The sequence below is a fragment of the Adelges cooleyi genome, unplaced genomic scaffold (genome assembly GCF_023614345.1).
Source record: "Adelges cooleyi isolate 19-005CV unplaced genomic scaffold, UGA_ACOO_1.1 ACOO_flye_CR_arks_rails_tigmint_CR_PRNA_62, whole genome shotgun sequence".
Classification (NCBI taxonomy): Eukaryota; Metazoa; Arthropoda; class Insecta; order Hemiptera; family Adelgidae; genus Adelges; species Adelges cooleyi.
In genome coordinates, this window is record NW_026096318.1 from 310989 (window position 1) to 323579 (window position 12591).

General features: G+C 27.7%; 1 protein-coding gene across 1 annotated transcript; it reads left to right on the top strand.

The window, feature by feature from the left end:
* Positions 1-145: 145 nt before the first annotated feature.
* LOC126844089 (uncharacterized) lies at positions 146-7101 on the top strand. The gene is made up of 13 exons (XM_050581944.1): positions 146-270; positions 2130-2194; positions 2275-2384; positions 2476-2644; positions 2874-2962; positions 3103-3293; positions 3395-3658; positions 3770-3907; positions 5373-5525; positions 5618-5687; positions 5750-6031; positions 6484-6743; positions 6995-7101. Exons 1-13 carry the CDS (start codon positions 229-231, stop codon positions 6995-6997), a joined length of 1836 nt encoding a protein of 611 aa, XP_050437901.1. The 5' UTR covers positions 146-228; the 3' UTR covers positions 6998-7101.
* Positions 7102-12591: the final 5490 nt, after the last annotated feature.

The window sequence follows — 12591 nt, forward strand, 5'->3', positions numbered from 1 at the left end:
GGAAACGCTCAAAGAGGTTGTAGGTACCTGCTGGTCGCGGTAGATGGCGCATTTGAAATTTTGACCGTAGACCTTATCTATTGTAATGGCGTGTCCCAAACATTAGCTGGTGAATCATATTTTGGTTTTTTGGCAAACGACATTCGGTTTCCGGACGAGCACAACGTTGTAACGAGTCTCTTCTAACAGTGTTTATTTCAAGAATATTCCAATATCCAAAGAAGTCTAATGGACATTGACGCAGATCCGATGATGACCACCGACCTCCAGGTAAATAAATGATAAATTTGTTATTTATTTTATTTAAAAATGTATTAAATCACTTTAAATTACCAACGTGTATTTCGTCGACGGTCCTTCTGAGCGTTGTTTTTTTTTTTGAACGTTTGTACAAACAGAAATTTCAAGTTAAAATATTAGTCCAGAGAATAATCATTTAAAAAATTCACCACAATTTCTAAACTAAATTTAAAAAATGTATCTGTTTATCTTACTATAACACAATGATCCCGAATTTTTTTTGCAACAATTATTGAAATGAAACTAGGTGGTATGAAGAGTGATTTGTACAAAATTAAATAACCCGAAGGATTTTTTTTTGTTTGGGCTATTATTTTTAAAAAAATAACATAACATTTTTTGAACATTTCGTATGACAACTCTCTGGCGTCAAAATCATGTTAACATGCAGTACAAGTTCTTACCAGTAGCTATCCCTATTTATTTTATTGATATTTATACAATTTAATTAATAAGTTTATACATTTTTATTACTCTTATTCAAAAATTAATTATTAGAATACACAACGCTAATTCAGTTTTATCAGAGCAGCGTAGTGTCTTTATATCTTATGGCTGTTTAAAAAGAACTAAACACTTTCACTCGTCTCTGATGTTCTTAGAACAGTTCAAACTCAATCAAAGAATTAGTATTTTGTCCCTATATTACTCAGCAATATTTTTATTTTGCGGTTACTTTATGGGAACTGTGTTTGCGCTCACAATTAAATGTTTACACCATTGACTTAAATAACTACTATGTTAAAAATTTTTTTTTCTGGGTTTTATAATCCATATACTATTTATGAGATATTGGCATAATGTTATGTCCAATTTTTCATTTAGATTTTAACAAACGTGGTCACAATACTTAAGCTACGTTTAGTAACTATTTTATGCGATAAGTGTCGTTTCTATAGTCAAGTGAACACAGAAAAATTGAAATTAATTTGAATTTAATATTATCTTTAAAAAAAAAATATTTTTATTTAAAAATTAAAAGAAAACATTTAATTTTACTATTGTCACTAGGCATATTTAAAACTATTTGAATACCGTGAAATAATACATAAACGCTAATTTATATAGCTTTTAGTGTATTTTATGTCAACTATTTTGCTTTCTACCTTTGTTTGGGCAATTCTAAAATTATAACAGTATGACTAAAAATAAAAGCCATAGCGTTAATTTAAAAAAAATAATTGTGCGTTTATTTCTTAGGTAGGTTATACAATCGATACATTTATCGATTTTTATTTGTATTATTATAATCGAATCATTGGTAAACTTGGATTTGCTAATCATTTTTTTTTTTTTTTTTGGTAATAATAATTAGATTAAGAGTCGAATGTGATAAGAGGGATGATATAGGTGGTGGTTATCATTGAATTGTTTACATTATTAACTGATGAAAAAATAGTAGACATTATAATAATATGATAAATAATTAATAATGTTTATTTTTTTTATGAAAACTAGTTAATAAAATATAGGTATATACCTATATGTTTATTGAAATTCTAATGTTTAGTTTTATTTGATTTGCGTTGAAACTACTTGTGTTGCGATGAATGGTTTCGTAGTGACCTATCGCATTTTAACTCTTAAGGATAGCACAATTTAAAGTTGTGCAGGCACTAACATAGGTAAAAACTGTATTTCTATAAGTAAAATATATGTTATTAAATAGTAATTTAATTAAACACGAGATTAAAAGTATTGTGTTAAATATTCAACGGAAAAAACATGATTCTATTGACTAAATATTTGTGGAAATCTATCTGTATATAAATATATATATTTGTTTGAAAATCAATAACATCTATAAACCGCAATTTTTGTATGTTTAGGTAAACATGGACGAGTCAACGAATTTTGTGGATGAAAAAAAGCAAGAACTACACCAAGCCATATTGTAAGCATTAAATTATTTTATTTTTCAAATTTACAAATAATATTTTGAAACAGTAATAATAATAATACAAATATTTATAGAATAATAAGGCAACTCTATACAGTAGCTCCACAATGTGTTCAAGTAATTGCTCATAATTTGGATTACCTAGAATACATTGATAAAAGAGACAACAGAGACTTATACGAGAGTATGTATAAAATAAAACGTTTATAGTAAACGCTGTCATATTTTCGTTGGATTTTAAAAAATAGTCTAATAAATATAATCTATAATTTTAGTCGAAATGAATGCGGAAGACGGAGAATACAAGTCGTTTGCCGATGTGATTACGGAAATACGATGTCTTTTGTTGAACTGTTACAAATATTTTGGCCCTAGACATAAGACTACTTATGCTGCTTTGAACGTTGAAAAATTGTTGGATGAATGTATTTTTTGCCTGGACGAGTAATAATATTTTACAAATAATAAATTATAATTGTTCATAAGTGCCTCCTCATAATAAATTTAGTACAACAACCAATGGCTTTAACAATTTATGTTAACAGCTAATTTTAGTGAACGTTTCATTTAAATAATTCATCTCATCAACCTACGCACTTATGATCGATCACACAGTTGTACCTTAAGGAAAACAACTATTTAATTTATATATTATTATTTGATTGTGTTACAGACGTCTAAAGAGTACAACAGATGTTCAACAGGCGTTGGATATATTTAAAACGGAGAAGACTTACGACTATAAATACTTATACCCTAAAGGTATTTTCATATTTATTACAAAATTTGTGATGTCGTAGTTGCTTGTGTTAATTTTGTATTACTGTTAAACGAATATTGTTAACATATATATATATATATTTAATAATGGGTATTTATTTAAATTTAAATTGTCATTTCAGACCATTATGATTCAAAGTTATTAAAAAGTGTCGCTCATTGTCGTCCAGAACGATTGAAGATATATCATAACGCTATTGAGGATAAGATTGCCCTAACTGAGAAAAGTGTTATGTTATTAGAAGAACTAAATAGAAGGAAAAATGAAATCGATTTTGATTGCCACAGTCAATATGTAACTTCAATGTGGGAGGTTTGTATGAAAAATTTAATTTTATACTTTTAGCTTCGATGCAATTTTAAATTTATATTATACGTTAATACTAAAATTGTATAAATATAATTTTTTTTCAGTTGGCTGAAATCGGAAACTTCGTATCTGCTCTTGCTGGGACTTTTCATATCGGAGATGTATATCAAGGCGAAATCGAAGGGATGTTTTTGATACCTAAAGAGTCGACGTTAATGAGTAAAATAATGACATTATTGTTGGGGCCGATGAGCGGTAAGAGATGTATCAATAATTTAATGTCATACAAAGTTTGGACCGAGAAATTGTCGAAAAAAATATCGAGTTGGTTTGAAGTTTACCACGAAAAGGACCAAGGCAAAGCTAAGGTAAGTGTTTAAATTTGTAACAAATCAATACGATGGCACCATACGTATATTATAATGGCAAAAAGAGATTGTTTTTTTTTACAATTGAAACTACTTGTGATTTTTATTTAGGTTTTCAAAGAATTCGGCATCCATCGAGATTTTTGGACTGTCGTGGGCGACAAGAACCCATTAATCGATAAAGAATATTTTGAATTGCCATACTTGGTTAAAGTCTGGTTACTTAAAGGACTGTGCGATCATGTACTGGTAAGTTTAATAATCCTGCATAAAATATTAAAAACCATAGTTAAGTAGATCTCGGAGCTTGTTTAAATTTTATTTACCAGTAGTTTTTGCATAGCCGGCCAAGTCATACGCGATTATTTTTAATTTTTTTTTATTTCAAAGTCTGAACAATAAATTAACTGCAAACATAATGCGATCAATATAAGATAATAATAATCATATTGACAGTGTATTTGTTGAAAGAATTAAAAATGTTTATTTTTTCAAAATATCGACCAATTCTTCATTGAAACTAATTCACGGATAATAATTGCTGTTAATATTATTTTATGGCCAAAAAGCCAATGTCACACAAGTTTGCATGCTTGCATAATGTTTTTTTTTATTTTGCATTTGGCCGTCTTATGTTTTTTTCTTACGACTTTTGTGATTATTAATTAATCATAACAATACATCTTAGTTGACGACTTAAAAATTTAAATTCAATTTATTTACTATTTCTTTTTTTTTTAACCTAACCTATCTTTAAAAAAAGCTTGTAGCTTAGTGTAGAAAATATCGCTGCTTTTATTGCTTGTATTTTTTTTTTTTGATAACAAAAAGGAAATTGTGATAAATAAAAATAACGTTATCAGAAGTGAACGGCCACACAATCAAACGGTTTTCTTAAATGTGTCCTATCGGTGCGCATCGGTATGAACCGCTAAAATATCTTAAATCCAACTTCACAATTAAATAAAAATAAACAAAGATTTTAAAATTTAAAATACCTACAAAATATTTCACGGTACAGTTCGGACGTGTTAATTTACAACATTCATAGTCAAATTTACACAAACAATTAGATTAGTACAACTTGAAAATATTATCAAAATTATAAGTCAAACCAACTAAATAACTAACGTTTTAATCAATATTTTTATTGGAGTTGGCTTTCACCAAGAACGCTTAGTACACGATGCACTGCATAATGTAATTATATAGAAGATGATAATTTAATGGGGGATGTCATATCAATATTTTTATTTAAAAATCGGTGTGTTTACTGTAAGACCATCGCGGACCGAGTTTTACACAATTTGAAGTCAAGTTAAAATAAAAAAAACAATGGTGGTAGATAAAAAAAAAATTCAACATTATCAAGTCAAAATTTGGAATATGACAAAAATTGTTGCATTCTAATTTAATTTTACCGTAGGTATTTTAAATACAAGATAGTACTGGACTCGCCTGCGTGCTTTGGACGGTTCAGGCCAAACCGAATGCTAGATGAATGGCTTGATGCGATGCAGCTTGTTTTTTAGATATTGCTTCCAAAAAAAAAAAGTAAAAATCTTCATGAAACTTCTATGCTTTTTAGAATCTTTTAGTTTGATTAAAACCAAAGTATTTATAGAGTTACGGCTTTTTAATTTAAGCTACGACATATTTTGAGAGCTAATTTTTTTAAAAGTAATTATTCGTAAACTGTTTTTTTTTTTTTTAGTTTAAATATAAAAGTATGAAGGACATTGTTGTAAAATGTAAAGAAGAGAAATGTACAGTATGGAAAAGCAATGATGGTACCGAAGAGTATTTTTACTTCAGTATAATGCCCGATCTGCGACTGTACTATCATAAAACTTCCAATGATAAGAAGGTAACTATGCGTTTTTACAGGAGAACTTATGTAAAAAAATGTAAATGATTTATCTTTTTTAAGCTAATTATTTGTTTTTAACTTTACCCTAGTTCGATGGCGGTCTTAAAGGAGAACCATTTGAAAACAGAGATCTGGAAGACGAATTGCCTAGGCTCAAAGGTGAGATAACGTTGATTTTTTGTTGTTTCTCTTTTTTTAAAACAATTTCCTACTTTGTTTAGGCATATGTAAAACGTTTCGATCGAGATCCCAGTTCAAACCTAACGAAGATAATTTCAAAATGATAGCCAACACTGTGCAAGGAGTCCGTACGCTTATCGAGGAATCCGTAGCCGAGGGAAACCCTGAGAGCTTAATACTTTCGCTCGAAGAATATCTCCGATGGGTTGAAAAGCACGAATACAATTATCTAAGCACCAACAACGAATCAAAGATAAACCTGTACAGAGATTGGAAATTGACACATCCTGCGAATAAACATAAAGTCAAAAACACCAAATTAGGTAGGTTTGGTTTTAATTTTTCTTAGTGGTCTAAAAAAAAAAAAGTATTTGCGTCAAATTTAAAATGTTTTAAAGAAAGGTTTTTTTTATTTATAATGAAACCATTTAAAATAATTTTTGTTATTAGTTGGTTGCATCTTGCAAATTCCAAAGAAATGTCTTTTTGAAGGTACTTTTTAAGATTTTTTTTATCGAATGCATTACATTTATCTGAATTAACTGATGTGACCAGACTTACTTTTTTTTCCTTTGAATTTAAACAACTTGCACATTTGTTGCATAAGACACCATTTAATTTATTATCCAAGATAAAGTTATTGACATGTTAGCTTACAGCTAATGTTCTTATTATATTCCCATCGACAACGTATTATGTTTTCTGACTCGGCGTTTTAAATCCTAACCCAAATAATAGACAAACATTCTTTATTTTAATCTTTTTTTTTCCATAGATTACAGCGAAGAAAAAGAACCTATCAAACGACGACAAACGGAAGACCATCAGGACATTGATGAATATTATGAAAATAAAAAAGCAAAGATTATCAGTTGTCCGGACACTTCACTATACTCATCTCTTATCAGCGAAGATGAAGATGAAGATGATAGCTGCATTAAAATAGTTTCCGTTTCATCAGTAGCGCCTAGACCTTTGAATACTTCACCAACTGTGTCGAGCGTAGATTCAAAAAAATCATTGTGTACAATTAGCGTAAGTTCATTTTATAGCTTGGATAATTATACTATACAAAAGCATACTCCTACCTATCACAACGTCGAGTAACACTGACACATCGGTCAAGACTTATATTCCAGAGTCGAGACTTCTTTACTGCTGTAAAGCGTTACAACAATTATTTCCAATTGTTCTCAAACATTCCTATTTTGACGTCTTATGTGTGTGTCAATAATTACTATCCTTATAGTATATTACTTCTATAATTTTTGATTTGCATGTTTCAGTGAATAGGAAGTTACAAACCCCCACTGATCCTATACTAGTCAATGCATTTTATTCGGCTGACATTCAATTTATAAGACTTGAGTATGTTCACGTAACGTAAAATCACTAAATTTTAAATATTTTTATATTCTCTATTACATTTACTGTCGAAGAAAATTGACATTAAAGAAAATTTTTTTTTTGTCTAACTTATGCACTGTATTTTTTATTTTATCTATTTATTTATTTTTGTATTTCTTTATAATAACGTTTTAAAAATGTCTTAGTAAATTAATTGCATGTGTGTCATTACTTTTTAAATTTAAGTTTATTTTTATAATGGTTTAAATAAGATTTATTTGTAGTAGTGATTTTGTTTGTTTTTAATATTTTCAATTTGCACGTGTGTTATTATTATAATTTATCAATGTCTTACATGTGTCGTTGGCTTTAAATTCATTGTCAGTTTTTTACAACTACAAATGATAGTAAAACAAATTTGCAAAGAATGTACAAAAAAATGTTTTACTCAAATAATAAAATATTTTTTTTTAATGCGATTTTTTGAATTTATTTATTCGAATAGTTGAAATTTGATATTATTTGGCATCCCTTCTGTCAGCAGAAGAACATTTAGATATTATGTAGCATTTAGGTGTACTTACTGTAATCTGGTTATTGATTTATTCATCTAAATATACTAATGCTGGACTGTCTTGGGCGTCCAAACCTGTAACATAACACACACAGTTGTGTACTTAAATTTTGGTAAAAATGATAAGCAATGTCTATGTTATTAACAAACAGTCAATGGAGAATAAACATATAGAGCTCAGGCAAACGTTAATTGCCGTTACAAAAATGACAGTGTTATTATTAGATATTTTTATTCCTTATATAAAAATTGAGAAAAAAATGTACAAATTTTTCAACTTAAAATTACGATGCTCTATAACTTTTTTAAAAATAGTCGAAAATGTTCCAAATTTATATGAATTGTTCCTCAAATATAGTACTATCGATAAACATTAACAAACCAAAAAAAAAATCATAAGCCCTTTCCCTTATAAGGGATAGAATTTTTTTCTTTATTTCACTTTTTCAAGCAAAGTTTTAGAGATTTAGATCTGAAAATTAGGCCGAAGGTAGATCTACAATGGAACTACAACATATACAATTTCTTTAAAAATCTGTAAAATGAAAATATTTTCATTATATTTATTACGATACATGGGTAAATATGACAGTACATTTTTATAGACAGACGATCAACCCTTATCGTATCCACCCTGCACAAGACTAAATATTAAATTTTAAGTGCATTATTGCTGGTCCCACGATATCTTCTAAGCCGCTATAACTGGTTTGAACTACTATCCACAGATTCGCATCGAAGCGTTTATTTAAAAGTGATTTTATCACTTTCAGTTGTAATAAAATCTAGTTTTTTTAAATTTTCAATTTTTTCAGGATTTCTAGTTTTTCTAGTATTTCAATTTTTTCAGGATTTCTAGTTTTTCAATTTTTTCAATTTTTTAAATTTTTTCAGGATTTCTAGTTTTTCAATTTTTTCAATTTTTCTATTTTTCTAGTTTTTTAATTTTTTCAGGATTTCTAGTTTTTCAATTTTTCTAGTTCTTCTAGTTTTTCTTAATTTCAATTTTTTCTAGTTTTTCTAAATTTTCAATTTTTTCAGGATTTCTAGTTTTTCTAGTTTTCCAATTTATTCAGGATTTCTAGTTTTTCTAGTTTTTCAATTTTTTCAGGATTTCTAGTTTTTCTAAAAACTAGAAAACTATTCTAGTTTTTCTAGATTTCTATTTTTTCTAGTTTTTCTAGTTTTTCAATTTTGTCAGGATTTCTAGTTTTTCTAGTTTTTCAATTTTTTCTAGTTTTTCTAGTTTTCTAGTTTTTAGGATTTCTAGTTTTTTAATTTTTTCAATTTTTCTAGTTTTTTAATTTTTTCAGGATTTCTAGATTTTCAATTTTTTCAATTTTTTCAGGATTTCTAGTTTTTCTAAATTTCAATTTTTTTTAATTTTTCAATTTTTTCTAGTTTTTTAATTTTTTCTAGTTTTTCTTTTTTTTCAGGAATTCTAGTTTTTCAGTTTTTCTAGATTTTATAGGTTTTATAGAAAAGATAGAAAAGATTGGTAAATTAGAGAAACTATAAAAACTTATAATGCTTTTTTAGTTTTTCAATTTTTTCTAGTTTTTCAAGTATTTCTAGTTTTTCTAGTTTCTTTCTTTCTTTTCTATAAAAACTATTAACACTAGAAAAACTAGAAAATCTAGAAAAACTAGAAAAACTAGAAAAACCAGACACTTGAAAAACTAAAAAAGTTTAAAGTAGAAAAATTTTTCTAGTTTTTCTACTTTTAATTTTTTCTAGTTTTTTAGGATTTCTAGTTTTTTAGAATTTCTAATTTTTCTAGTTTTTCTAAATTTTCAATTTTTTCAGGATTTCTAGTTTTTCTAAAAAACTAAAAAACTATTCTAGTTTTTCTATCTTTTCTAGAAAGCTTAGAAATAATTGAAAAAAAAGAAAAACTAGAAAAACTAAAAACAATTTAAAGTAGAAAAACTAGAAATGTTTTTCTACTTTTAATTTTTTTTAGTTTTTCAAGTGTTTCTAGTTTTTCTAGTTTTTCTAGATTTTCTAGTTTTTCTAGTGTTAATAGTTTTTATAGAAAAGATAGAAAAGTAGAAAAACAAAAAAAACAGAAAAACTAGAAATACTGGAAAAACTAGATAGTTTTTTAGTTTTTCTAGATTTTATAGGTTTTATAGAAAAGATAGAAAAGATTGGTAAATTAGAGAAACTATAAAAACTTATAATGCTTTTTTAGTTTTTCAATTTTTTCTAGTTTTTCCAGTATTTCTAGTTTTTCTAGTTTCTTTCTTTCTTTTCTATAAAAACTATTAACACTAGAAAAACTAGAAAAATCAAAAAAACATTTTTAGTTTTTCTAGTTTTTTCTATTTTATCTATCTTTTCTATCTTTCCTATAAAACCTATAAAAACTAGAAAAACTAAAAAACTAAAAAACTGTTAAAAAATAGAAAAACTAGAAAAACTAGAAAAACTAGAAAAATTAGAAATCTAGAAAAACCTGAAAAACTTGAAAAACCTGAAAAACTAGAAAAATTGAAAAACTAGAAAAACCTGAAAAACTTGAAAAACCTGAAAAACTAGAAAAAATTGAAAAACTAAAAAAAGTTTTTCTACTTTTAATTTTTTTTAGTTTTTCTAGTTTTTCTAGTTTTTCTAGTTTTTCTAGTTTTTCTAGTTTTTCTAGTTTTTCACAGTTCGAACCATCTCATAAGGATGATCGTGGACGAGAACCCAGTAGGCAGGAGACCACTGGGAAGACCACGATTGAGGTGGGAAGATGTGATAAGAAAAGACGTGGAAACACTAAACGGAGGACGAGATTGGAAAACAAGAGCGGTGGAAAGGGAAGGCTGGAGGATTTGATGTGTGATGGGATGGTCTTGATGGCCGGAAAACCCAAGAAGAAGAAGAAGAAGAAGAAGAAAATTATTCTTTAAACCTTTGTTTAAACAATGTAAAAGCTATGTATAAAATTGCAATTCTTTAGATTAAAAATTGAGTTTTTTGTTCTGATATATTTTGTTATTAGCATGTATAAATAGTTTTTACCTAATTAATACGTTGGAAATAAAAACAATAGTTCATTATTTATAAATTATAATATTCGTAGCTTATGATTTAAAAGTAGGTAGGATGTTCAGGATGAAACATGCATAATACTGTATTAAAAGTGGTAAACTAAATTTCAAAAATATTCAAAACTGAATATAATCTCTAACTCTTCAATGCGCCAAGTTGCTTATTTGAAATAATCTTTTTTCTTAATTAGTTATTTAATTTGTTATATTTCATCTTACTAGTACTATCTAGTGGATAAATCGAGCTGTTTTTTATTAAAACAAATTCTTGATCAGCCAATCGTAGACCAGATCATTATTTTTATAACGGTATTCCTAGTTTTTAAAATGTTAAGGGTATCTGGAATTAATATACTTACTTTTGAAAAATAAATGAAAATTGGGCGCATTAAAACTTATAAAATTATAAAAAATAATAATATGTCTCTTCCGTCAAAAAACTATACGGTGTTGTTTTCGCCAAACGCGCACGAATAACAACAGCTCTTCAAACATGACACTAAACAAATAAAGCCTTAGCTCGTGCTGCATACATTAGTTAAAAGAACACTATTATTACCATGGCATAGAAATTCGCTGTGATTTTATAAAAACGCGGGACATAGTGTTTTAAAGATTGTATTATATTATGAAATTTCTGTTGGGCCGTGAAATTCTGTTATTATTAGTTTTACACAATATCATGCAGTTTGGCAAAACGTTTTAATATTTTCTATTTATTTTTTTGCTATAACTATTACTTCTTGTTAATTTCCCAACAAATTTAAATGTATTGAAAAAGCAATAGTAACTTCTTTAATACCGTATCAATTTTACTATCGGCGCTACTATTTGTTTATAGGCGAATAAAAGAAAACTCAAAAGAATAAATAAACGTGTGAACATTGTCAATAAAAAAAAAAAGCGTTCAATGTTGAAATTTGTGTGGATTAAAACAAAATAAATAATCAACACAATTTGTATAGTTATAATAATAAAGTGCTATTTCATTAAGACTAACACAATAATGTAATAGTTAAAGACATGTAAAATTATAAAGTGCCCAGATAGAGCGTTTAATTTGACTTGTTAGTTATTATTAGCTTACATAAAATCTGTGTGGAAAATTAGTAACTAAGACGCCTCCCCAATACGCTTTGATATTAGGTATATATAGATTCAACTTTCTGTAAATTATACACTAGGGAAAATTGAAAATTCAGTGTTTTCGGTGCGTTAAAAAAATAGAAAAAAAAGGAATTTTTTTCTTTATTTTTTTTTAAGGACGGGAAGCGGGAAAACACATTAAACGAACAGCAAACATACCTATATGGGATAGGTGCGAATATCAAACATTGTACCAATCCCATATCGTCTTGTTATTTGTTCTAGTTTTTCTAAAAAATGTAATAAAAGTATTCCTTCCCACTATCAAAACTCTTACTGTTACAAACAAATTTAGTGTAGCTGTAAAACGTGGTTTGGATTGTCACGTAAGTTTAACGATAATTCAGTCGATACAGCATACTTCGTAGTGCGCAGTTATAAATTTGTGAAAAATATTAGTGTTCATAATATAACGAATAACAATTGTACATAGTATACCTGTTTTTAATTTTTTTCGACAGTTAAAGAACACAAGTAAAAGAATGTTATTGTTCCAAATCTGTGTTATTGCACTATGCAGTCTTCGCCGTTGTCAAACGATGATAACATTGGAGACCATTCGAAATTTGCAAGAAACCGAGTCCAAATTTATAAGTTTAGTGTTTTTGGACAAAACGTGCTATACTCAATATAGATCGAACGAGACCGAAGAAGCCCCGCAGAAAAGATGTGTTAGTATCCCGGACGTTCAAGTGCCATATGAAAACTTCGATGCGATGCCACCCTTTACGGTTACTGAAGATCTGGGCCGTAATATTTTTTCCACTGAAAGTTCGCT